Below are 27,834 nucleotides of genomic sequence, written 5' to 3'. Positions count from 1 at the left end.
ATCACAACACAGGGTTGAAAGGGTTAAATAAGGGCATATACACACCTACAGAAAGTGTCAGGCTTCCAGTTAGTGCTCAAGACACACTCGTTATTATGCTCATTCCCATTAGTCTCCTTTTCATTGCTCAAACTCCTGTGTAAGGATCAGTTAAAAGTGACCAAAATAGGCTTCAGATGCCAGAACCCCCAGTACCAACCCAGGCTTGGAAACGAATTGTGCATGCATGCCATCTGTTTTCCCAAACTGTTTTCAGAAGGCTGTGTCATGCATTCATATGGACTCAAAGCCCCTTTTGGTTGTGTTCACGAATCGAGCAGGCAGGGTTTGAGAGCTGAGTTTTAGCTGTCTAACTAGGATGCCTCTCATAAGTATGTGCTTCCCTTTGTGTGAGACATCACCTTGCGCTTAGAGGTGCCACGTGTGCTCATTACTGTCTGTAATAAATTTGTTCTAAGTTATAATACAGAGATCAGTGCTTAGTGACCATCATTTCCTTTAAATATTCCTTAGTGTCCCCTTTAGCCCTTTGGGAGATGGGAGAGAGTTTCTTCCCTGGTGTAGCAGCTTGGTCCTGCCCTGCGGTGGAAGTCCCTACCCCTGGAGTGGTGGGACCTGGTAGCCCCATCCCAGTGAATGCCTCCAGCCCACCTGGAAGATAGCAGGTCTCTGAAGAGCAGGATCACTCCCAGGCTGCGCCTGCCTTCTGCTCTTCCGATTCGGGGACCTCAAAGCCCGGCCATGGAATCTACGTGAGGAGGGTGGGATTACGCTTGTTTATCACTGGCAAAAGGCATCTCCAGACCCTAATTTACACAGCACCATTAGTGCTATACCTCTTGGAATTTATTTTAGGAGTGCCACTCCCTCGTTTACTTTGAGCAAGGACATTTTTTTCTTGACAGAAGAAGCAGAATAAATAAATCCCAAACAAATAAAAACTGTCAGACAATTCACTGAAGGGTAGTGATAAAAGTACATAATATGTATCAGGGACAGAGCAGCCCTTGCTTTTATATGTTGTTACATTATTTTTACATCTAGTTAGCATGTTTCTGGGTGAGGCAATATGAACGCAATCTGATCAGTGGAATATCTGAACATAATACAAAAACGTTTATTTGAGGGTGGTATATGGGAACTTTGTATTTTTTGCATGATTTTTCTGTATATCTATAACTTCTCTAGTAAAAAAACAGTTTATTCAATATTACTCCAATTGTAAATATATATATATGTAAAATATACCAAAATTTTAAATATTGTTATCTCTTGGGTGATGGAAATTATGTATGTTTAATTCTTCTTTACATGGGAATATTTTACCTTAATATTTAGAAAGATAAAAATGTTATTGTAGTGTATTTTTTTAATGAAAAGACTTGTTTCTTCTTCTTACTCAAGTCAAAACCTTTCTAAAATCCTGTGCAGTTGATTTCCTTGACCTCGTCTTTGTATTTCCCTCCTCTACTGCCCTGTTAAGTCCAAAAGGTCACTGGAAACCCTCAGAAGACCAGAGTCAGCTTAGACACAGCCGCTCCTGGTGGCAGGATCAGGTAGAGCATGTAAAGGAGAGGAAGGCTAGGAAAAGGCAGAGTAATGTCAAGTCAATGAAGGGACCGCACGAGCACCGAAAAGTGTTTCTTAAAGTGGATTAGGTTCTACTTTAGGGAAACGGACTTTGGCCCAGTGGTTAGGGTGTCCGTCTACCACATGGGAGGTCCGCGGTTCAAGCCCCGGGCCTCCTTGACCCGTGTGGAGCTGGCCCATGCGCAGGGCACGCAAAGAGTGCCCTGCTACACAGGGGTGTCCCCCGCGTAGGGGAGCCCCACGCGCAAGGAGTGCACCCATAAGGAGAGCCGCCCAGCGCGAAGGAGGGAGCAGCCTGCCCAGGAATGGCGCCGCCCACACTTCCTATGCCGCTGACGACAGCTGACGACAACAGAAGCAGACAAAGAAACAAGACGCAGCAAAAAGACACAGAAAACAGACAACCGGGGGAGGGGAGGGGAATTAAATAAATAAAAATAAATCTTTAAAAAAAGGTTCTACTTTAGACCCCTGATGATTTTCCTACCCTGATAAATATAGATCTTCATTTTCTTATATTTGAGAAAATTTCTTTTCAATAGAAAAGTAGGCATGCTCATTTAAAACTTTGTAACATTCATAATAGATAAAATTGTCACCCACAATAAAAAATAAGCCACTGTTAACGTAAGTATGTTAATAATGGTTGGCAATATCCGATAATGGATATTGCTTTGCCTAGTTGTAACCTAACTATGCATACAATTCTTGTTTTTATTTAATATGTAGCATGATACTCCATTCTATAGCTTATTTAATCATCTCCTTATATTGGAAAATAAGCTTGTTTATATTTTGTTACTTTAAATAATACAACAGTGAGTAATTTTGCCCATCTACCGTTTTCTATATCTTGGATAGATTTCTAAAGGTAAAACAAAATTTCTGTGTGAAAGCATATCATTGTTTCCTGATATATTGCCAATTATTTTCCAAAAGGATGGAACTCTTTTATACCTAGCCATATATATGGGACATGATCAATGTTTCAAATTTGCTTATTTAATTTGATAGGCAGAAAACAGTATCCCACTGTTGAAATAATTATAGGGTATTATAGCAGTTTGATATAGTTATGAATTCCAAAAATAGGTATTGGATTTATGTTTGTAATCTGATGTGTACCTGGGCATGATTAAGTTATCATTAGGGCTTTGATTGGGCCATGTCATTAGGGCAAGCTAAAAGGCAAGGCAAAGGAACAGTTGAGGGTTTTTGATGTTGGAGTTTTGATGTTGGAGTTTGATGCTGAAGCCTTAAGCTGGAGACCTGGGAAGTAAGCTCACAAAGGAAAGAGAAGCAAGCCCCAGGAAAAGAGGAACCCTAAGACCAGAAGAAGCAAGACCCTGGAAGGGAAGAACCCAGGAAGCCTGAACCCTGGCAGCCGTCAGCAGCCATCTTGCTCCAAAATTTGAAAATAGATTTTGGTGAGGGAAGTAACTTATGTTTTATGGCCTGTATCTGTAAGCTCCTACCCCAAATAAATACCCTTTATAAAAACCAACCAATTTCTGGTATTTTGCATCAGCACCCCTTTGGCTGACTAATACAAAATTTGGTACCAGGAGTGGGGTAGTGCTTTTGCAATTACAGATATGCTGGAATGGTAATAAATGGGTAAAGGGTATTTTTTTGAGGAACTGTGAGATGCTTGATGGAAAAGGCCTAGATCACTTTGAAGAGAATGTTGATAGCAATATGGATGCTAAAGAGACTTTTTATGATGCCTTAGAAGTAAATGAGGGAAGCAGATTTGGCTCAATGGATAGAGTGTCCACCTACCACATGGGAGGTCCAGGGTTCAAACCCAGGTTCTCCTGACCCGTGTGATGAGCTGGCCCATGTGCAGTGCTGATGCGCACAAGGAGTACCATGTCACACAGGGGTGTCCCCCTGTAGGGGAGCCCCATGCCCAAGGAGTGTGCCCCATAAGGAGAAATGCCCAGTGCAAAAAATGTGCAACCTGCCCAGGAGAGGCTCTGCACACATGGAGAACTGATGCAGCAAGATGATGCAACAAAGAGAGACACAGATTCCCAGTGCCGCTGACAAAAATATGAGCAGAGACAGAGGAACACACAGTGAATGGACACAGAAAGCAGACAACTGTGGGGGGGAGGGTGGGGAAAGGGAGAGAAATAAATAAAAAATAAATCTAAAAAAAAAGAAGTAAATGATGAAATTATTATTGGAAACTGGAGGAAAGGCAATCTGTGTTTTGAGTTGCAGAGAATTTAGCAAGATTAATTCCTGGTGTTTTATGGAAGGCAGAATTTGAAAATGATGAGCCTGGGCATTTAGTGAAAAAATTTCCAGAGTAAGCTCAGAGAATGTAGCTTGGCTTCTGCTTGCAGCTTATAGCAAAATGCTAGGTGAGAGGACTGAACTGTCAGGCACAAAGGAAACAGAAACTAATTCTGGAAATTCCAAGCCTCTGGAAGGCAAGCTCCCAGAAGAAAGTGCCCCAGTGGAGGACTTAACTAAACTTGGAACTTGTAAATCAAAATTGAAGATGCAGTTGTCTTGGAAAGTATTGTGGAAAGTCTTACTGTCTGATGGCTTGGACCCCTGCTTCTTGCATACTAAACCAACAAGGTTTTTGAGAGAACTGTGTGAACAAAATCATTGTCAACTTTGGACATGGAAAGGAGAGATTAAAAGAGAAACGGCTTTAAGAGGAAAACTATGGAAGCTGAGATCTGGAATTAAGACATCACCTTGGGCCAAGAGAGGAACCCCACCCATGTTACAGAGAGGGTGAGTTTGCCCTAACAGTTGAAGAGCACGGATGTTCCTGCCCAAGGTTCTGGGAGAGTTTTGCTGCCCCAGGGTACAGAGGGTGGAGCACATCCCCCAAGGATTAGGGTGGTTAAGGTCAGCACCCCACAGGTCTGAGAGGGGTGGACCTGTATCCCATGGATTAGGGAAGGCCAGGTGGTCAACTCGTTGCTCTGAGTGGGTTGAGTCTGTTTGCCAAAGGTTAGGGGGAATGTTGTCTTCATGTCAATGTACTAGGGGGATTAAGACTCTAGCCCAAAGATTGGGTAAGGTGTGGCAATCACCCCAACACTCTTGGAGGATGAGGTCTGGAGCTTGGTTGACATCCAGGTGCTTGATGAGGGTGGAACCAAGAAAATGGCTGTTGAGCAAGCCAGTGGAAAGGGTGGGTTCCCAAAGGCTCTCAGGAGAAGAAACCATCATCTTAAGAATGACTCTCAGACTGAAATCGAATGGAGGATGCCCTGCAGGTTTACTGAACTGTAGAGGACCTGTGACTCATGTTTGCCTCCCAATTTCTCTTTATCATAATGAAAATGTTTATTCTTTGTCCATTTGTGTACTGGAAACAGATAAATAGTTTCAGAGGTCTATAGCAGACAGGACTTTGCCCCAATACAAACTATATTTCTTAAAATTGATTGTGATATGATTTAGTACTTGCATTGCTACTGATTTAAGGTTTTTTCAAAAATTGTCTTTTTGGAATTCAGAGGGTGGAGTGTAGCAGTTTGATATGGTTATGAAATCCAAAAATAGGTATTTGCTTCTGTTTGTAATCTGGTCTGTACCTGGGCATGATTAAATTATGATTAGGGCTTTGATTGGGCCACGTCATTAGGGTGTGTGGGTGGGGATTCACAGATAAAAGAGTTGAGGGTTTGTTTTTTTTAAAGTAATTTTTCTTTTTTTTTTTTGATTTTTAATTTATTTCCCTCCCCTTCCCATCCTTCCTGCCCACCTCCCACCCCGTTGTCTGCTGTCTGTGTCTATTCACTGTATGTTCTTTGTCCGCTTGCCCTCTTGTCAGAGGCACCAGGAATCTGTGTCTCTTTATTGCGTCATCTTGCTGCGTCAGCTCTCCATGTGTGTGATGCCACACCTGGGCAAGCTGTGCTTTTTTTCATGCGGGGTGGCTCTCCTTGAGGGGTGCACTCCTTGCACATGGGGCTCCCCTACACGGGGGACACCCCTGTGTGGCATGACACTCCTTGCCATGCCACATGCACACCAGCTCTGTGCGTGGGCCAGCTCACCACATGGGTCAGGAGGCTTTGAACCCTGGACCTCCCATGTGATAGGCGGACGCACTATCAGTTGAGCCAAATCCACTTCCCTGGAGTTGAGGGTTTTTGATGTTGGAATTTTGATGCTGGAGTTTGATGCTGAAGCCTTAAGCTGGAGCCCCAGGAAGTAAGCTCATAGAGGAAAGAGAAGCCAGCCCCGGGAAGAGAAGAACCCTAAGACCAGAGAGAAGCAAGACCCTGGAAGGGAGGAGCCCAGGAAGCCTGAACCCACGCAGCCATCGGTAGCCAGTTTGTTTCAACATGTGAAAATAGACTTTGGTGAGGGAAGTAACTTATGCTTTATGGCCTGGTAGCTTACAGATACCCTTTATAAATACCCTTTATAAAAACCAACCAATATCTGGTATTTTGCATCAGCACTCCTTTGGCTGACTAATACAGGTATCATGTGTAAACTCGAATATAAGCCCAATTGAAACTGCTATTTAGTTTCTGTGAGTGGAAATTCCCTTAATCTGTCATCCCACCTGAGAAAGGTTCCTAGACAACGTGGCTAACACAGTTATGCCAAACACACAAGACATAGCAAGGCCACGTAGGCAAAGGTGCCAGCCCCATGGGTCTCGTCCCACACACCAAAAAGACAACAGTGGAGCAGGAGGGGCTCGTCCTTTCACTGCCTACGTAGGGAACTCTCTGAATCTGAAAGAGGCTTGTATCTTGACCAGCCTAATCAGGCCTTGCCCTTGGCTTTGCCTTGTTTTGAGTGTTTGACCAATCATGAAGGAGCACGGAGAAAAATGCGGAGAGTATTTATTTGATTGCACAGTGAGTTGGAGTATGGACATTGTGATAAAGTGAAATATCCATGAAAAATATCTCCCAGTGGCAAGGCTGTCTTTTTCTGATTCCTTGGTGGGGATTTGGGAGTTTCACCTGCCTGAAGGGAAAAGGAAGCAGGGTGTATCTTTATCCCCACAGTCTCTGCTGGCTGGTATCATCCTGAGCAATGTCCTGCCCTACCTTGAATCCATTTCCACCCTTCCCAATCTGTGGAAGCAGGACCAGTATGAATGTGTGAGTATATGCTCTGGCTGAGGAGGGGAAGGAAAGAGGGGAAGGCTGGAGAGAGACAGAAGAGAATGAACAGAAGAGATTGGCCGTGGGCCTCGCAGCCTAGTACGCTACTTTTGCTTTAATAAAGGGGATGGAGGAGGAGGCAAGGTTGTCAGTGCATAAAATGCTGACACTTCATTCCAACTAAGCACAATTAAAGGAAAGGAATTAAGTGGCTACAATTGCATACAAATCTAGTAAGAATGGTTTTGTGTTCAGTGCATATTTGAAAATGACTTTTAGTCTAGTTCATGTAATTACACTCCAGATAGCAGATGGAAATCCTAATAAGAGAAGGAAAGTCTTGCCAGACTGAATAACTGATGGAGCACCCTCCTTCTCTCTGGTGCACAAAACCAGAGGACAGAAAGGGAAAACAGCAAGAAACAAAAGACGGAGATCACTATGACGAGAGGCGAAGGATGCAGTAGAGGCAAAGAAATATGAAAAGGGATCGTTTTTGGAGCCAAGGCCCTAGATGGGCAACAGTGCTCCATGCACAGCTAGTGGTTCTAGTCTGACTTAGGAGGTGAGATTACACTTCCAGGGGGACTGGAGAAGCTGAGGGAAAGTGGAATGCAGATACTGAGAAGTGGCAGGTGAAGTGGGATGTAAGTATTGAAGTGAGTCCCTACCGGCCTATTTTATCTCAAAGATGAAGGTAAAGTTATCTACTAAGGGTGATAGAGAAGGTAGTGGGGTAGGAGCTCAAACAGGATATTGAAGATTTGCAGTTATAGGTCTTAAAATAGCAACTACTATTTGGTGAGTGTTCTGGGAAACTTTACCAATATATTACAAATTTCATCCAAGCCTTCAAAGTAGCGATCATCATCTCTATTTTGCACAAGAGGAAACCAAATTTTAGAGAAAGACTAGAAGAGAGTGATGATCAGGGATATAAAAGAATTGCTAGGCAGCACTGAGGACCCACTGTTTGTGATGGCACCAGTCCATATGGCTGTGGAATTTACTCTCTAAATTTCAGGTATAGGAAGGGAGACAGGGTGAAGGTGAGTTGAGAGATAAGACAGGTGCTTTTTGGAATTCTGCTCATTTTCATGGTCTTTCTTGTCCTTTCTTTCCCTTTTCCATAAGGCTATTTGGCTAGTGACTTTCTTATCTGCGATTTTCCTGGGATTGGATGCTGGACTACTTGTTTCGATAACTTTTGCCTTCTTCATCATCAGTGTTAGGTCACACAGGTACTTTTTCTCAGGGAATAGGAAGTTAGCCATAGCAAGGCAGGGCAACTCTGACCTAAAGACAAGTGCCATTTCCTTTCAGAACTAAGATTCTCCTCTTGGGTCAGATCCCCAACACCAACATTTACAGAAGTGTCAATGACTACCAGGAGGTAAGAATCCCAAATGATGGGGTATGCCAAGCCTGACAGTGTTTCTACAAAATCCCTTCTCTGTTGTTTGCTGCACTACAGATACACATTTAGAAAGGAGAGGAGAGCCATGCACAAGGGTACACGTGGGTACTTAAGTAGGCAAACCCTTAAAGTATAGTGAACAGTTAAGGATAATTTTTAAATGTATTTTAGGGAAAGGAAGCCCGAGAACAAAGCCGCGAGTACGGAAATAGAGGGGGAAAGAAGAAACCAGGAAAACCAGGGGGTCAAAATGGGAGGAAGGGATGTTCTAGTTCTCGCCTCTCATAAAGAGGAGAGTACAGATTCTCCAGCAGGTGCGAAAAAGTTTTTATTCCTAGTCCATCAAAGAGCTGAGACATTCCCCTCATCTTCTCATTTCGTCTCGCAGGCCATCACTATTCCTGGAGTGAAAATCTTCCAGTGCTGCAACTCCATTACGTTTGTAAATGTGTACCGCATGAAGCAAAAGCTGTTGGCAGAGGTAACCTCTTGCCTCCTCCCAGCTTCCGACACCTGCTGGGCGCCCCTCCCCTGCCCTCCTGTCCTCTTTTCCACCATTCACCCTCAGTAGGAGATCCCCCTTCTATCTTTCAGGTTGGTCTGAAAAGAGTGCGTCTTAAAGAAGAAGAAGTTTTCAGCCTGTTTAATCCAAATGCTGATGCCAACACTCAACAAAAGATTTGTAATTGTTACTGCAACTGTGATGAACCGGAACCATCACCCAGGGTTAGGCATACCTCTTCTTTCCTGCATTTTTCTCTGCGTTTTATTATATTAAGAAATGCACTAGTAGTTTCCATAAAAAGAATCAGAAATCGAGACACTGCTTCCCCTTTGAGGTTCAGATTCTGACGTGAAAGTAGGTAGGAGGAGATTAATTTGCCTGTTCAGATGACCAGTCTTGCCTAGTTGCTGCCTAGACGTGGATTTCTGAAAAGTGACAACATTGTTTTCCAGTCCCAGCCAGGGCGGGGTGGAGGGCTGGGGGTCTTAAAGATCTGCCGGGGTCTCCTGATGCCTGCTGGTAGTCAAGGAAATGTCTGGGCAGAGGGTGAGCCAAGCTCTGGTTGCTATTCCAGATGGCGATTTTACAGCATCTGAAGGATATTTTTGACAAGAACTACGAAATATTTGTTCTTTCCAATCCAGGCCTTGTGTAGATCTTCTTTTCCCCCAGAGCAGGGGAGCTCCAGCTTTGGGGCCTTTCAGTGATCACTCCTGGAGGGGCACCCTCCTGGAGGGGCAGCCGTATCTACACACAGACTCTACCCCCCATGCTCAAACCTCCACTGCCCCTGCCGTCGGCGCCGCAAATACACACGCTCTACCTTTTCAAACAAAGAGCACCCCTCTCATTCCCACCCACCCACGTTGAATGTAGTCTTTGCTGAACTCCTTGAAAATACCGACTGTGCCCTCATAGCCAGGTTAGTGAAGTTCAAAGGGCATTTTCTTCAGCTTCCCTGCCGAGAGGACAGAATTAACACTATAGTTAATTTTTTATTTTGTTCCCGTATTATGCTGAGTATTGTAGAGAATATTTACAGGACATTGGCAAATACATTGAGAGTGGAATAGGGTCATCCAAGTATTTATCAAGCTCCTATTATGTGCCCAGAACTATGAGGCCATAAAAAAGGGGTTCACCTGGGGCATGCCTCTAAAAAGAGAGTTTTAAAGGTGTCTGAGTTCAGGGAGCACTTTAAGCAAAAATGTTTTTCATGGAAAATTTTGAACATATGCAAAAGTAGACAGAAGAGTATAAAGAGTCCCTGTGTACACATCATCAGTTTTAGCATTGACCAGCTTATGGCAGCCACCCGGTTTCATCTGTACCCTTCAAAATCACTACCAGGCCCTCAAAACCCCAGAATTATTTTGAAGCAGTTCATGGAGTTTTAAATCAAATTAGTAAGACAACTCTATTTTAATGTGACATACTGTAGAAGACTATTATTGTATTTTATGAATTCTAAGATGTAGATTTACATATGAAATTTGGATATATCATGCCCCAAACTGAAGGCATATCATAATTTAATTTGCAATCTTTTTTCTTTCTTGATGGTACAAAAGCAGTGGTGCATCTTAAAATAGAAGAAATAGGGTAGTTCATATGTTGCGGTACAAAGTGCTAAATTGTGTATTTAGACTAACTATAAGACTTCATATTAGAGGTGATCAAGGTGAGTTCAAAAAAATCTCGGCAACTTCATGGTACAAATGAACCTGCCCTGGGCAGGAGAGAGAATTTGGATTGATACGAGGCAGGAACGATGAGGACCCCCAGTCCACAGACGGGCTTGGATAAAGTCACCGGCGTGGAAATGAGGATGGGGTTCTCAGAATAAGAGGCTGGGTGTGAGAAGGTCGGGAAGGCACAACGTGAATGGATTGTGAACCCCTCGAAAGACAGTCTAGACTAGCTGAAGGGGAGAAAGGGAAGTTCTCGGCGCTTTCCCTCTGCCGGGAAGACCTTGCATCTCTGCTCTGCTGGGCTAAGCCTCACCTGTCCCCCTAAGGCCTGGCGGGCCGCAGTGACCTTTAAGTCACTCTTTTTGCTAAAACAATATATAACTACCGTGGATGGTTGTTATCTCTAAAATTATTTTCCTGGTGAGCGGATGTGGCTCAAGCAGTTGAGCTCCTGCTTCCCACATTCATGGACCCAGGCTCAATCCCTGGCCCCCAGTACCTAAAAAAAAAAAAAATTTCACAAGGCACATTGTTAGAACGATAACAGATTTTTTTAAGCAAAACATCACCCATGTTATTCCACTCGAGCAAACAAATTCTTTTCATTTCCCCATGTGCCTTACAGTTCTTATCTGTTGTTTTTATCCTCTCTTTGGGCATGTCCCCTCTGCCCAGGTAGAGTCGACCCCTCCTCCAGAAGCAGAGCCTGCATCTTGCATGTCCTGGTACCCTGGGGTTGAAATTGTGCTTAAACTGTAGCAGGCCTTCAAGGCCTATCAGGAGGACAAAAGGGTTGAGAGAGAAACATTCCTGATCCAGTAATTTATGTCTCCTAAAGGAAGTCCGACAGAAGACTGTTGCACTGCTGAAGGCAGGGAATGTTAAGTAAAGGGACTGCTTGGAGGAAAAACTTCAAACAATGTATTAGGCACCAGAGGAACCTGGGAGTGGGGAAAAGCAATAAATCAAAGCTGATTTTAAGTCTGGGTCACTGGGACAACGAGAATGTCATTGATGGACATAGGGAAGTAGGGAAGAGAATGCTATTTAGAGAAGGCTAAATGTGGTTTCCGATGTGAGCTTGAAGGGACAGTGAGCTCTCCCAGGGTGGGGGGCGGGGGGACACTCCCTAAGAGTGAAGGGAGCTGGTCAAATGAAGCAGCGTGCTTGCAAATGCTTCCAGCCCTTGTTCGGATCCCATCACAGCCTTCCCCTAACTCTGTTCTCCAGGTTGTTTACACAGAACGATTTGAAAATAAAGTGGATCACGACTCATCCTCCACTAACCTGGTCCGCTGCTCACGCTTCGATAGCTTGAGCACGAACCAAAGTGTGTCCGACGAACAAGTGCCATACACAATATCTTCCACCTCCCAGAGAAATCAAGGGCAGAACCAGGACGAAGTGGAGAAAGCCTGGCTCCCTAATAACCCCTTGAGAAACGACTCGCTGCCACCGCTGCCTGAAGCTTCTGCGAGTCAGGGCAAGAGCAGGTCGTTCTTGCCTTACTCAGATGTGTCTCTTTCACCCAGCACCCACACCATCATTCTGGATTTCTCCATGGTACATTTTGTGGATTCACGGGCTTCTGTCATATTACGACAGGTAAGTGCCAGCAGGGCTCCAGCAGGAGCTCGAATGGATGCCCTCCTGTCCCCAGCTGCCCCGAGCCTGACGGGAGCCTGGGGTCACCCAGCAGCTGCTATGCGATTGCTAGGCCACCGATTCCTTGCACACTGAAGGTAGTTCAGAAGTATATATTCAACTGGAAGAAAAAGAAAATGAGCCAGTTCTGAGTTAGTGAACTGGGTGGGTTCAGTAAGCATGGCACATTATTATTTCTCAGGGAAGGAAAAATAGGACACAGCAATCTCGGCCACACCTGGTTACTCCCACTGTATCCCGCAGTTAGCTGCAAATCTTTTCAAGGAATGTGTGAGTGCCGCAGAAAAAAAATTCACCAAGAATTCTCCACTACTCACCTACTCTGAGCCAGAAACCGTAAAAGGCAATGGGATGCCTTTTCCTCATTTTTGAAGAAGTGATGAAATAGCAGCCCAAGCCTATGGCTGCTTGTAGCATCTTGCCCAGTTCCCTCTTCCTTGCCCAAATCTTTGGGTGAAAAGTGCTAGAAGATTTTTCCTTCAACAGCTGAATTCCTGGATCCCGGCTTCTCTCCTACCCTCTTGTTTCTCTAACGGTTTTCATTTCTCTCCTTCCTTCTTGTAGATGCACAACTAACCATCTAGCTTTCCTCGCTCAGTGTCTTGTCAGTACAGGACAATGTCTTTTCTCAGCAAGCTTCTCTCCGTTGATAACACCTGATCTCACTCTTCCTTCTGCAGACTCTGACTCAGGCTGAGACAGCCTGAACACTCACTTCCCAGCTCTGACTGCACCCCTCTTTTTTGAGATAGGCCCCTTTGCTGGCTTTCCTTCTTCTGTCCTTGAACCCTATTTTATCATACCATCTTATTCCTAAAAGGACAATGATTCTTTCTTCAGTGAGTCCAGCTCCTCTTTGGTCTGAGGCAATAGGAAACTTTCCAGAACAGGAAGAACTCTGGTTGGTGGCCTAGAGACGTGTCCTCTGACCTGCTTTGCTACTCACCGTCCATCTGACCCACGGCAAGTTACTGAATTGCCCTGGGTCTCAGTGGCTTCCTCATCAGCAAAATGAAAGGCTTGAAGAGATTAACATTCAGGGCTTTTCCATCCATGAGCTCTCCCCCACCACCACCGCCACCCCACCCTCCATTTCCAGACTCAAGTATACTTGCTATTCTCTTGTCTCTTGGGCTTTTCCATCTTTTCCAGTCCCACACTGTAGTCGTGACTTTAGATTTTGTTCAGCCCCCATTATGGAATGCCTACTATGTAGCAGGCTGAGCTAGGCACAGTTATATACACTACCTCACTTGATTATCACAACAGTTCTGAAAGACAAAACACATTTCCCTTTAAGGATCTGAGGCTCACAGCGAAGAAGTGGCCTGGCCAGGATTTGAACAAAAGCATCTAACTTTATGTCACTCTTCCCCTCTGTTCCATGGTGCAATTGTGCTCTCCTCTCCCCTCTCTCCTTTCTTGCCTCCCCTTTTCGTGGAGACACCATTATGTTCTGCTCTTTGGCATCACCCACCCACTCCTGACCTATGTTGATGACTTTTTGCTCAGACCCCAACATGGGGGCAAGGTCAGACTCCTCTACCTGACAGCCTTCGGAGATTCATGGTGCACATCTACATTTTTAAAACAGTTTCATTCATTCCCTTTACAATTGTTCTGTACCTCTTTATGGGAGGGAATCATTAGGCTTTGTTTACTTTATCATTGAAAACTTAAACCTATTAAGAAAAAATCCCAGCAGTCCATTTTTATTGAAGAACTACTCAGTTAAGCTTCTTTGTAATTCATGAGACTTACTTTTCCCAGGTTTAGGGTATATGCATAGTGGCTCTTCACCAATGACCTCATGATTTACCACATGATCAAGAATGACTTTCTTGTTTCTTCTCAGTACTGAAAGAAGCAGAGTCAGTCTGCTCTATTTGTCTCTTTTGACATTTTTAACATAGTGCTCAGGGTTGGATTCTACTCAATCTTAAAATTACTAAGGTTTATCACTGGGCCATGCTTTGCCTTCTCTGCTCAGTGAACTCCAGGGAGAATGGGCCACGTGCAAACACTAAGCAATAATCCAAGATACAGTGGTTTGTGAGGACTCTCCACTGTGTTTCCATCACACCTGTGCCTCTCTCCATCCTAGAACCTTCCTCACATGAACATTTTCCACTTATTGAACAGTTTCCTCCTCAAGGCTGTGAGCAATCCTCCCTCTCCCTCCCCACCCCTACATGAAGCAGTGTGATTCTCTTTTATATTCCCAGCACTTTACACATTCCCTTCAATAGTACATTCATCAAATGCTTGTAGTGGAATTGGAATGCAAAGGTATTTGTTCCAAGCAAAAAAACAAAATTAAAAAACCAATGAAAAAAGAAAAAGATAAAAACACAAACAAAAAAGAAAAAAAAATAAAAGCAAATGACAAAAAAATGCACAAAAAAACAATGAAACCATAGGTCTATGCTTCCCAGACAAGTGAATGACCAAAGGAGTTTTCAAACTCAGCCAATTAGAAGGCCCTTTCTCAGCGAGTGTGAAGCTCTCTGACGTGCATTTACTCTCTCCCCGCAGATGTGCAATGCTTTCCAAAACGCCAACATTTTGGTGCTCATTGCAGGGTGTCACAGTGAGTATCCTTCCCCCAAGAGAGGGCTGTACTTTGCACCCTGGGTGCTCTGCTTACCCAGTCTCTGACTCTGTGTGTTCCGGGTTTGGTTTGTAGCTTCTGTGGTCAGGGCATTAGAGAGGAACGATTTCTTTGATGCCGGCATCACCAAGTCCCAGCTGTTCCTCACCCTCCACGGTGCCGTGCTGTTTGCCTTGTCAAGGAAGTTGCCAGAGTCCTCCGAATTAAGCGTGGACGAGTCTGAGACCGTGTTACAGGACACCTACTCACAGACAGACAAGGTTAGATGATGTCAACCATCTGGCGGTGAGGGCGATGGGAGAGTGGTTGGGGAGAGGACCGATCAGATAGAGATGAACCTGTCTGGGAAAGGTTTTTGGGGATAGCTATACCAGATTTCAAAAAAGGCAAATAGCCAGCTGGTAAAGAGTAGTGGACCTGCGTGCCCCACTGTTTTGGTATCTGAGTCCTATTCACAGCCCTTTTCCAGCTGAAGAAAGAGTTTACCTAACCCAGCAGAAGCTTAAAGGACCCTTTTACAGCAAGCTGGGTTACTGCCTATGCCACACCAGGTACTAAATATTTTAAATATATCCCCTAGCCATTCCTCTAGAATCTACCCCCACTCCACCCTTGGGATCAATAATAAAACTGATAAAATGGCAGAGGTAAATTGCTGATTAGCTGACTCTGCATGTCCAACACTTCGGCTATTACTTACATTGTAAGTGATGTGAGATTAACTCACCTGACCAAACAAAAAGGAGACGTCTATATAAACCAGAATTTTTAATCATTAATTAATGCAAAGTGAAGACCTGGGCCTACATCAATGATTTTTAATTAGTATCTGTATAAGTTAAAGATTTCCTCAAAAGGAAATTGAAACTCATATGGGCACCATCTATTAAACTCAATATTACCTCAAGCACCATCTAATGACTAGAAATTATTTTTCAATTAAACCTCTGATTCTTTGACTTTCTACATTCCAATAAGGTTTGAATTTTTATGCCTAGAAAATACTACCATAGTAATAAGTGTTTTTAAAAATCCAAGAAATAAAAGATATCCAAGTTTGTAAAACATGGCCTTTTTCTTCCTTTTTTTTTTTTTTTAAATAATGCATTACCAAGTATTTCCCTTGCTTGGTTGAGAGTTCTCTATGTTATGTGCCTGTGCTTTTCCAGAACAACTTTCTCCCTGATAACTAGATTTGAACTTTTTTTGTTTGTTTGTTTTGGCTACAGCTCTGTAGTCCACTCCCATATGTAAAATTATAGAATCACAAACTTTTGACTTGGAAGAGCCCTTAGATCCCATCTGGTCCAACCCTCTACCTGGAGCAAGAATGCTCTTGACACCATCTGGGACCCGAGGTCCTCCTGTTTATGCCTGGAGGCTTCCAGTGGTTCTCAGCATTTAACATGCATCCGATCATTTTAAAAGGCTATTAAAACACAGGTTGCTGGATGTTCTGTACTCCAGCTCCCTGAATTTCTGATTCACTGAGTCTGAGGTGCAGCTTAAGAACTTGTATTGCTAACAAGTTGCCAGGTAATATTGATGTTACTGGTCCAAGGACCACACTCTGAAAACTACTGCCTTAGAGATTCAATGTGCATCCTTCACCATCCAAGTCTAGTACGCCTGGTAATCTTTGGATGTGTGTCAGACATTGTATTTGGAAAATGTTTACAGAAATAATTTGAAGCCTAGGATGATTATTTTCTTCTAGAAAGAATTTGACTGTTTCACTAGGATCACTTTGATCTGACTTCAGGACTTGAGCTTTTGCTGGCCTATCTAGATGACCCAAAGCCCAGTTGCAGTCTGTGGGAAGCACCCTTCCCTTGGTAGGTGCTAGGATCTAGTGTTTGCAACCCCAAGCCCTCACAGCTGTCAGAAGAACTGCACAGTATCCCAGTGCCACTTTTAGGTCATCAAACACCTGCAGGGCAAAAGTGGTCCCAAAGGCCAGGCACACCTCTCTAGATGTCCACCTTTTTCCAAATCCTGGCCTGCCAATTCTTCACTATCTTGTTAGTTTTATGGTACCTTCAATCAGAATTTTTATGAAATTTCACCCAGCTCTTCTTGTTTTTCCTCAGTGAAACTAGGAAACTTTTCTATTTTATTTATAATTATGATATTCTGGACATATTTGTCTTAATATTTAGTATAGTCAGATCTATTACTTTTTCCTCTTTTATTTTCTATTTGCTTTCTATGTTTAGAAAGCCCTTTCCACTTAGAAAGTAAATAAATAATGTATTTTCATCTAGATTTTTTTTCACTTTTTATGTTATACTCTTTAATATGTTTAGAATTTATTTCAGTTTATGGTGTTTAGAAGTAGAGTTATCTTTATTTTTTTAATCAGTGTAAACTAACCATTTTGAGCTACAGTGTCTATTACACTTCTTTTCCCCTACTAATTTGAGATGCTATTTTTTATAAAATACATTCTTGTGAAAACTAAAGCTATTTCTAACTTAGTTTTTTCATTGTTTAGTATAGCTTTCATATCACACTATTTTGATTACTATTACTTTGTGATACATTTTAACATTCAGTTAGAAAGTTCTCTGACATCATTGTTCTATTTCAAAATTTACTCAGGCATTCTCACCAATTTATTCTTCCAAACCAGCTTTTGAATCTCTTGTCAGGTTCACGCAAACAACAAATACAACTATTGCACGAGAAAGAAAAAACCTGTTGGGATTTTCATTAGAATTGCATTAAAACTATAAACTAATTTGAGAATTTGTATCTTTAAAAACTATTTATTCTTTATATCCAGGAATATGGACTGTCTCTACATTCATTCCACCTTTTAAAATGGTTCACAGTAAGGATTTGTAGCTTTCCTTAGGTAGATAAATCCTAGACACTTTATATATATTTTATTTTTCTTTTAAAATGAATCTTCTTTTCCATTATATTTTCTAACTGGCAATTGCTAATATATAGGAAAATCTATTGATTTTTATAAAAATTATTCAGCCACCTTTCTGAATCCTCTTAGTGGTCCTAAGAAGTTTCATTGTTCTTTTGCTTGGGTTTTCTAGATAGAAAACTCTTTTCTACAAGTAATATTATTAATCTCTTATTTTCCAATACTTAGAATTATTGTTTTCATATTATATATTATTGCATTAGTTAGACTTTCTAAAACAATTTAAGTAATAGCAGTGAGTCTTGTCTTACTCCTGAACTAAATGAAAATAACTATGTGTCTCTATTAAGTTTAGTTGTGACTATTGGTTTAAGATAGATATTACTATGCTTTTAAAAAGTATTTTTCTGATTTACTGATATTCTTATCAGGACTTATATCAAGACTTGGCATTGAATATATAAATTTTTATGGCATTTAAGATAGGGAGGACTAGAAGAGGAGTAAATTCTATTTTGGATATATTAAATTCTTGATAACTATTAGACATCCAAGTGGAGATATCAAGAAGGCAAGTGAATAATATGACCTTGTACATCAGGGGAAGGATTATAACCAGGACTCATTGGCATAACTATGGTAACTAAAATTATGGGACTAAATGAGATTACCTATGGGGAGAGTGTAGATGGAGAAGAGACAGGTCCCAGGATCAAGCATTGGGTCATGCCAACATCTAGAAGCCCAGCAGAAGTAGAAAAGACAGGAAAGAGACCAGAGAGAAGCAATGAGGAAAGTAGTAGGAAAAGCATTGGAGTGTCATAATAGTGGAAGAGAAGAAAAGGAAGGGTGAAAGTGATTCATTCTGTGGAATGCTGCTGCAAGGCTGATTCACCAAGCATTTGCAGGTCACCTGCTATGTGACAGGCTCAGTGTCTGCTACTGGGGGTGTCAAGAACCAGGCATTGCCCTACCTCAAGGAGCTTACAGTCTAGTCCAGTAGAGGAGATAGGCTTGTAAATCAATAAGGCAATTTGTCACTGGTACTATGATAAATGTATGAGTGAGAGACAGTTGGAACACAAAGGAAGCTGTGATTCTGGTTGGTTGAGGGACGGGAAGCTGACAGGAGACACTTTATATAGCAAGACGTCTTTAATCTGAATCTGGGACAATGACTAAGTGTTGCTCAATGAGCTGGAGAAGGACAAAGCAGGCAAAGGGAGCGGCACGCACAAAGGTAAGCAGCAGTCAGAAAGCTGTGGGCAACTGTATGGCTAGAGCAAAGGTGCAGATCACAGTTGGAGAAAAGGCTAAAGAAGATGCAAGAGACCAGGTCATGGAGGGCCTTACATGCCCTGCCAGGGATTACACTGAGGGCTAGCAAGACAAGATCAAGAAGACAAAATGTTTCAGAGTACTGTTGAAATCACTGTGGTTGAAAGGGTTGACCATGAGATCCAGGATAGCTAGAAATGCAAAGAAACAGAGGTGAGGGACTGATGAACCTGAAGAATGGTGAGGAATTGAGGAACCAGAGGATGCAAAGAGGATGAAAAGTAGATTTAGGTGAGAAATATTTTCTACTTTGCCAGGAAGCCATGGTGTTTGTAAATGTCTTGACTGTGCTCAAAACGCAAATTTCATTGTAAATTTTAACTCAACTAATTGTGTATATTTCAGAATATACTAGATGACCCAACGTATAAAATGAGTTTCAGTCATCCAGAAAGCCAGAAAATTCTGAATTCAGGCTTCCCCAGACTCCAGGAGTTAACAATAGAGGAGGAATCAGAGCTCGATCTGGAGCTGGAACCCACACTCGAGTCCGAACAAGAGACTGAGCTGGATTTGGACCTAGTCCTGGGACCTGAACTGGAGCCTGCGTCAGAGCTGGAGCCCGAATCAGAACTGGAGCCTGAAACAGAGCCCGAACCTGAGCAGGAACCTGAGCCCACGCCTGAGCCCGCGCCCGAGCTCAAACCCAGGCCCCGGTCTCAAGCTCATTCTTTGCAGTACAGGTCTCCGTATAAGACTCAGGCCCCTGGCTCTCCGTCTCAGATTCGGCCTCCTTCACGGTCAGTGGAAAGGAGACATCAACATATGGAGTTTTGCTCTCCCGAGGGCAATGACCCTGAGGAGCTGAAGGAGACGGATTGGAAATAAGGGGACAGATTCCCTCAGCATATCCTCCCCTCCCAAGCTGGAATTTCTTGGTCAGGAGACCTAGCCCTGATACAAAGTAGCAGCACTTGCCTCGTGACTCCTCCAATTGCTTGTCTCCTTCCACACTCATCATTGGGACCACACTCTCAGACCACGTACCTAAACACCAAGAATGATCTCCGAATTCCAGTCCAGTCTCTGAGCATTTCACCGTCAGCAAATGTGCTAGTGAAGGTTCTTCTCTTTCACACACCCCATACCTCTGGGGTTTCCACCAGACCACTTCTAACTTACTCCTTTCACCTCTGTCCCCTTTCTCCAAAGAGGCAAGGCTCAAATAAAATATTTAATTCTAGTTACATCTGGGAAGACTTTGGATCTTTCCTGTACCTTCTCCTTTCTCTGTATTGTGTCCCTAAGGGAAATGGGTGGGAGGGATTCCAGAAATGGGTGGACATCGTAGAGAAGAGAAGATCAAGAAAAAGAAAAATTGGGCAGCAATTGTATTTTTTATGAGAGGTGATCACTGCACTGATGAAGGAAACGTAGGTAGGCAGGTCAAGCCAGGCCAAAGGTCAGTTAGCCTGTGAGGTTTATAGTGTAAAGGATTGTTCAGCTGAAAGCGTTTTTTGCTGTGACTCCCAGAGCTCAGGATCTTATCTCACCGCAGGTTTCCTAATGCCATTCGGCTGAACCAACTGCTGAGCCTGTTAGCACTGTGATTCTCCCCCTGCGCTTCACATCCACATCCACCACTGCTGTTTTCTCTCAGGTTTCTAAGATATAGACAATCTGGAGTCTGTACTTGTGGTAAACCAAACTTAGTTAAAATCTGTGAGAGACGCAAACCTCCTAGGGGCTGGAAAAATCGATCATTAGTTTTGTCCAAACCCATTAAAAAAATCTTCCCCCTTTCCCAATTAAAAAATGTCTAGTATTAAACAGTAATCAAAAGGGGTTCTTAAAAGGGGGCCCAATGAGCTTGAATTGAAATTTTGAAAAAACATTATTCTCGTGGGGATGCGTTGCTGCAGGTGTGACATATTAATTAGATAAGACACAGGATGGTGTGGACTTAGTAAGGGGTCCGTGGTTTTCACCTGACTGCCAAAGGGGTCTGTGGAACAAAAAAGGTTAAGAGCTCCTGGCTAGAACTCTGGGCAAGGGTATATGCAATTATGTATTTTATTTCCAACTAAACAAGACTCCTCTTGCTTGAGTATGCGATTATTCTCATTTTTCAAATGAAAGATATCTTATGCATTCACTGTGTGTGTGTGGGGGGGGTACATTCATTGCAATTGATGAACACGTTTTGGAGCATTTCCACTGAGTATGGATTATAGTTTACATTGTAGTTTACACTCTCTCCTACTCAATTCTGTAGTTTATGGCAGGATATATAAAGGCCTATATCTGTCGTTGCAATGCCATTCAGGACAATTCCAAGTCCTGAAAATGACCCTATATTATACTTCTTTTTCCTTCTTCCTGACTTCAGCACCTCCAGTGGCCACTGTGTCCACATCAATGATATAATTTTTTCCATTGCTAGAATCACAGTAAGTCTATAGTAGAATACCAGTAAGTCCACTCTAGTCCATATTTTATTCCCCAATCCTGAGTACTCTGGGATGGTGATGCCCACTCCACCTCTAATTGAGAGGGAACTTTGATCCCATATGGCTGATGGGTGGGACTCTCTTGCTTGCAGTTGTAGACTCTCTCGGTTCCTTGGTGTGGTGGTTGTCCATCCTCACCTCCTTGTTTGTTGTCCTGAGTGAGTCCAATGAACTGGAGAGCAGGTGTTGCAACTCTGCTGAGGCTCAGGGCCCAGCTGGGACATGGACAGCCCAGGGATTCAAGTCTCTTGGACATATACCTACCAACTATAGGTTCAAATAAAAGGGACAGAAGAGGCATGTGTAGAGAAGTCACATCTGAGTCCAATTCTGTCACACTTGGGAGCACAAACTCCAATGTAGGGCCCACTGGCAAGGCACCAAACTCTGGAGCTATCTGCCATGACCATAGGACCTGGGTGTTTCTGGAGCCCTCAGGAGCCCCACTATTTGGGGTAGTATCTACGTGGCTGTCCATGAGATCCTGCTGAGACATGCATAAGCGTTACCTCTCTGGTGACTTCCCTACTCACTTTGAAGTCTCTTAGCCATACAAACCCATTTGTGTTTACCTTTTCACCCTTTTATTCAAGGTCTTTTTCCATTCACTTATTCTGTAAGCTACATGCATTGTCCCCCCCAAACTGTGGGGTACATATAATATTTTCCCCACTTTACATGTGAGTAAACTGAGACTCAGAGAAGTTTTGCAACTAGCCTAAGGCCATGTATAATTGCATCCTAAAAGAGAGGAAGAGATAAACAAGCTTCATTTGTTTATTCTCGTTCTCTCAATGCATTTATTGAACTCTTACTATGTGCCAGACACTGTCCCAGGTGCTGAAGACAAAGGGTAAGCAGAAAAGATGACAAAAATTACTATAAATTGTGATATAAGTACCTTAAAGTAAAATAAAGGAGGCTCTGAGGATATACAGCAGAAGGGCCTGACCAGGTGTGAAGGAAGTTCTTCCTGTGTCTGTGACTGAAGACCTGAGATTTGAAGGATGAACAGGAGTTAGGCTTAAAGCAGGTTCCAATGACTGCCAGAAGGGCAGAGGCAAGTGGGGAACCAGGAGTAATGACTCCTTATCATGGGCGAGTACAGAAGCTGACCACCCAGGGATGCAGCCAGATGGTAATTTCCTCGACACCAAGGGCTTAACTAGAAACAGAGTCAAACCAGGAATGAGTCCTCAGAGTAGCAAAAATAGGCACAGAAATGTAATAATACGATGGAAACATTTCACATTTAAAACAGAAGCCAAGGAAGTACATGCAAAGCCTGGTTTCTGTGGGTTGACACTTTCTTGCTCCAGCTGCCTTAAATTCTCACATTTCCATGGGGGGGGGGGGGGTGTCTTTAAATACAGAATGACTTCTGACACGAGCAGTAAGTGGTAGAATTACTGCTTAGAATTTGGTCCTTTCTGCAATAATTGCAATCAGCTGATCATGGCTTTGATGAATCAGGTCAACCAGATGCTTAGACTACATCTTTCTTTAAAAAAGATTCTGGGAAGCAGATGTAGCTCAGTGGCTGAGCTACATCTTATATATTAGGTCTTGGGTTCACTCCCTGGTACCTCCTAAAAAAATTAAAAAATAAAAAGTTCCAGCCCCTCCCAAAGTAATCAGATTTTAAGAAAACTGGTTACCAGATTGCAAATAGTACAATATTAAAGGAAGCACCCAAAGGCCAGCTGCTTCCAAAATGCAGATCATCTGAAATTTAAGACATTTTAAACTTTACAGAATGGTAAGGCTAGGCTGGTTAGCTCGCTTTTCACAGCATGGTCATTTTTACAGTTTTTACCTCTAATGAGGAATTGGAGGAAAAAATCTAAAGGCTGCAAAGCCAGTAAAGACTGGGTCTGAAAGTGTAAATATATTAGCACAAATTTTTCCCAGTTACTGAAAAAAATCTTCATAAAAGCTTGTGTTCTTCAGATAATGGAATGTATGGCATGTTTTGTTGTTGTTTAAATACCAAATTGTTTTATTAAAAAAAGCTTTACGGAACAGATGTGGCTCAAGTGGTTAAGCACCTGCTTCCCACATGGGAGGTCCTAGGTTCAGTCCCCAGTGCCTCCTAAAAACTAAAAAACAATAAACACATGAAAAAAAACAGCTCAGGGGAACCAATGTTGCTTGGTGGCTGAGCCCCAGCTTCCCACATATGAGGTACTAGGTTCAATCCCTGGCCCTGGAACCTCAAAAAAAAAAAAGGCTTTAGTCAGAAAATCTGATTAAATTCAATATTACTTCAAGCTCTTAAAAACCTTTTAGGGGAAGCAGACTTGGCCCAATGGATAAGGCATCCGTCTACCACATGGGAGGTCTGTTGTTCAAACCCCGGGCCTCCTTGACCCGTGTGGAGCTGGTCCATGCGCAGTGCTGATGCGCGCAAGGAGTGCCCTGCCACTCAGGGGTGTCCCCCGCGTAGGGGAGCCCCCGTGCAAGGAGTGCGCACTGTAAGGAGAGCCGCCCAGCGCGAAAGTGCAGCCTGCCCAGGAATGGCGACGCACACACTGAGAGCTGACACACAAGATGACGCAACAAAAAGAAACACAGATTCCCGGTGCTGCTGCTAAGGATAGAAGCGGTTACGGAGAAATGCGCAGCGAATGGACACAGAGAGCAGACAACTGGGAGGGAGGGGGAAGAGAAATAAATTTTTAAAAAGTGAATCTTAAAAAAATAAAATAAATAAAAACCTTTTAGGAAAACCAACAAATTCAAAGAGAAAAGCAATTATTTGATGGAAAATTAAGTTACATACTTAACTCAAGCTGTCCTATGATTATCAAGCCCAACTCTGTATCAGTTTTGATTTTCAAAAATAGGTTTCAAGATATACTAAAAAAACCCATATACTCTTTAGTAGTAAAAGAATTTAACAATGACGTTTAGAGATATAACAAAAGTCAAATATGACAACACACATGAATAATTTATAACATAAGACTTTTCAATCCCAGAAAACAAAAATGAGTAGATTTCTGTGAATGATAACATACATAAAATGTCAGCTAATAACAAATAGAACCCTAAACATTTTCCCAGTGACTAAGCCATGGCAGCTGAGCAATACTATTAGTATGTCGTTTTTCTTCTGTGCCACCCAGATGTTTTAATTAGATAAATCCGGCTATCAATGAATACATGGATAAATCTGGGTAATTGTTTTCTTAATTGCTGTCATTTCTTCCTGTTTACCATTCCCTTAATTTCTCTGTCAACATTTTTTTCCTTTGACCAGTTGAACTCAACAGGTTTGGAACCTAAAGTGAGTATCAATTTTTACCGGAATAGCACTTGGGAAATGCAATCCTAGAAAAGGCAAATTTTAGCAACTGAAGTGTTGTGCAAAGTGAAGCACCCATTCGCAATGTGACAATGCCACGTGGTGCTCACTAGGCGAAGGGCTTCTCCGTGTTCCAGCAGGATGCTGGAGTGCTCCTGGGTGAGAGCTATTTGGGCAAAGGCCCACCCAATTTCAACTTTCAATAAATACAAAGCACCATTTTAAACTATATCACAAGAATAATGTTTTAAAATATTGCACTTCTATTGGCCTGTTTTGCTTCTTGAACTGGCTTAGGAGGCTGTTCATAAAAGAGAAAAAACAGTTAAGGCGTTGCTACTCTAAGCTCTTTAGACTTCAGCACTTCCTGCTCTTCAAATCTCAGCAGTTCGGGTTTTTTTTTTTTTAGCAATAATGGTATTCATAAGCTTCACCACTGTCATGGGACCAAAGTCCCCAGGGACTGGAGTGATGTAACCTGCTTTCTTTTTTTAAAGATTTCTTTCTTTCTCCAACCCCCCACCCCCCCACCAGTTGTTTGTACTCGCCGTCTTTCTGCTCCCTGTTTGTTATGTCCTCTCTGTGTCTGCTCATCTTCTTTTTAGGAGCTACCAGGAACCAAACCTGGGACCTCCCGTGTGGTAGGCAGGTACCCAATTGCTTGAGCCACACCCACTTCCCCTTGCTTTCTTTCTGGCTCCTTCAAAATCCACGTCTCTGATCAACTTGGGCTTAGTGGTTAAGGGATCTTCAACTCTACTTATTCCCACATCAATGACTGCTGCTCCTTCCTTGATCATAGCTGCTCTGAACAGATTTGGAATGCCTGCAGCAGACACCACAATATCTGCAAGAATTGTATGTTTCTTCACCTGTTCTTTGGGGAGTGTAGGGATGAGCTATTGTAGCAGTGGCCTCATCTCCAGGACGTCTGTGGGCCCCACGGGAATCCATCACAGTGGGCATTCCAGCATTTTTTGACCTTCAGCCACAACCACATTCTTCCCTAGGGTTGAAATTCCAATTTGCTTAATTATTTCCCACACACCCCACGGAGGGGGGGAGTATCGAATACTGGTCCGCCCTAGGTTAATTACATGAAATCTGTCACCATCCTTGTCTGGAGAACCAGTGCTGCAGATCTTTCATCAGTGTGCCCTGGAAGAGGCAGCTGAACAAGGCGGCCATCTACCTTGTCATTATTTAGCTCACTGATCAAGTTCGACAGTTCTTCCTCTGAAATCGAAGCTGATTTCAAAACTGTTTCGCTGATGATTCCCACATCCCTGGCTGCCGGGGTCTGGCTGAGGATGGAGGAGTGGCTGGCGGGGCTCGTACCCACCAGAACCATGCTCAGGTGTGGCCACCCGCCTTCCACCTCCTGCCGCACTTCCTGCTTGATCCGCTGGGCAAGTTTCTTTCCAGAAATGACAACTGCTTCTTGTCGAACTGCCGAGAGGTGGAAGGAGCGATGGCAGGGGTGACACTTCTGCGCAGGCCGGAGCAGCCAGGCGGCCAGCGTGGACACAAAAGAGTACGCAGCCATGCCAGTACCGGTGCCCGCCCTGGAAGAGCTATGGCATGGTTTTGTTTTGTTTCCTTTTCTTTTTTAAAAAGTTTGTTATGCTGTTTTTTTGTTTTAACTTTATTTTGTACATTACATAATTGAAAATATAAATAATTTTAAAAAGAAAAAACACAGTTGAGTAAAAACATACATTTCTCAACTAAATGTGCTGGATACATATAAATTCATAGTAAGGCAATCATATGGTATTATCTGGCTTGCTTCGCTCAACATAACGTCCTCCAGGTTCATCCATATCATCGTATGCTTTACGACTTCATTTCTTCTCACAGTCACATAATAGTCCATTGTGTGAATACACCACAACCTGTTTATCCATTCATCAGTTGATAGACACTTGGGTTATTTCTACCTTTTGGCTATCGTGAATAATATGGCATGGTTTTTATATGTGGAGAACTAAGTGGCATCAATTAAGCCATAAACAAGTAGATTTGTGAAAAAGGCTAGTCAGCATTGGTAGTTCCAAGTCACTGTCTCTAGTTATATAGGTGTCTTTAGCCCAAGGATTCAGTTATATGGCATCTAGATTAAATTATCATTTATCAACAGAAATAAAGGAAATAATGGCATAATCCAAGATCATTAATGTCTTGGGGTCTGATCTAGAATCTCAGTGCTAGAAGGAACTGTGAAGGTCATCTAGTCTACCCCTCTAATCTTTTTAATTTAATTCAACAAAACATGTATTGGAACACTCACCATATCCTAGATACTATATAGTCCAGTAATCTATTGCGATTTAACAAGCCACCCCAAAATTTAGTGTATTAAAACAATAATCATATATTTGTTCATGATTCTGCAACCTAGGCTGGGTTTAACTGGACTTACTCATGAGGTTGCAGTCATCTGGAGATTCAGATGGGGATGGAAATCGGAGATGGTTTTACTCACATGCCTGGTGCCCCAGCTGGGATGGCTTGACTTGAGGGAGGCTGGCCAGCCGTCTCTCTGTCTCTCTCCATGGTCTCTCCAGTAAGACAGCTGGCGTTTATGTGGTGGTTCAGGACACTGCCCGCTCTACCGTGTTCTGTTACTCACCGTAAGCGACAAGGCTAGCCTCAAATCAGGATGAGAAATATGCTGTACCTCCTGGACGGAGTAGTGGCAAACAATTTTGTGTCCATTTTCAATCCATCCCACTGTGATAAGCATGACGACAAACGGATGAGAGAGTTATGATTTCTGCCTTTAAGGTGCTCCCAAACTATGGGTGGGGGTGGGGAGAGGAAGGCATGGAATACTGAGTATATGAAGAGGCAAAAGTGAAAAGGAATGTGATATGGAAATATAGATGACCAGAGAGTTAGAAAGAATATGGATCAGGGAAAACTGCCTGAGAAGAAAGGACATTTGAGCTGGGCATTAACAATAATTAGGAACTACCATAGATGATAGAAGAGGAAGTACCCAGGACCAACTATAAAGTAGTATTGCAAAAAAAAAAAAAAAGAACCTGAATCTTATCAAACCTATAAACTATCAGATTATAGGAAATACAGGGGATAGAAGAAATGATACTAGTAGGACACAATCAGCAAATGAACCAGGTTCATCAACAATAAGTTGAAAAACAAATGCAACAACAAAATCAATAGCGGGAAGAGGGCCCTATAAATTAAGAGGCTTGATTCATATTGACTAAATATAATATGGGGATCTTGTCTGAATCCTGATTTTAAC

General features: G+C 42.8%; 1 protein-coding gene and 1 pseudogene across 7 annotated transcripts in view; one reads left to right on the top strand and one right to left on the bottom strand.

The window, feature by feature from the left end:
• The window catches only part of SLC26A8 (solute carrier family 26 member 8), a 72,389-nt gene extending 52,399 nt beyond the window's left edge, over positions 1–19,990 (top strand). For 5 of the 7 annotated variants that reach the window (XM_058306637.1, XM_058306639.1, XM_071218430.1 and 2 more), the window contains 9 exons: positions 6,597–6,692; positions 7,830–7,936; positions 8,019–8,088; positions 8,501–8,593; positions 8,707–8,838; positions 11,539–11,913; positions 14,509–14,563; positions 14,660–14,844; positions 19,149–19,990. In XM_058306637.1, coding sequence (XP_058162620.1) covers positions 6,597–6,692; positions 7,830–7,936; positions 8,019–8,088; positions 8,501–8,593; positions 8,707–8,838; positions 11,539–11,913; positions 14,509–14,563; positions 14,660–14,844; positions 19,149–19,631 — 1,596 coding nt within the window. In that variant the 3' untranslated portion in view covers positions 19,632–19,990. The remainder of the gene's footprint in view (positions 1–6,596; positions 6,693–7,829; positions 7,937–8,018; positions 8,089–8,500; positions 8,594–8,706; positions 8,839–11,538; positions 11,914–14,508; positions 14,564–14,659; positions 14,845–19,148) is intronic. The other 2 variants (XM_071218432.1, XM_071218431.1) reach the window with 1 other exon arrangement.
• Positions 19,991–24,885: 4,895 nt separating this feature from the next.
• LOC101432984 (bifunctional methylenetetrahydrofolate dehydrogenase/cyclohydrolase, mitochondrial pseudogene) lies at positions 24,886–26,106 on the bottom strand (annotated as a pseudogene).
• Positions 26,107–27,834: the final 1,728 nt, after the last annotated feature.

The sequence above is a fragment of the Dasypus novemcinctus genome, chromosome 11 (genome assembly GCF_030445035.2).
Source record: "Dasypus novemcinctus isolate mDasNov1 chromosome 11, mDasNov1.1.hap2, whole genome shotgun sequence".
Lineage (NCBI taxonomy): Eukaryota > Metazoa > Chordata > Mammalia > Cingulata > Dasypodidae > Dasypus > Dasypus novemcinctus.
This window is presented reverse-complemented; position numbering and strand designations above follow the sequence as displayed.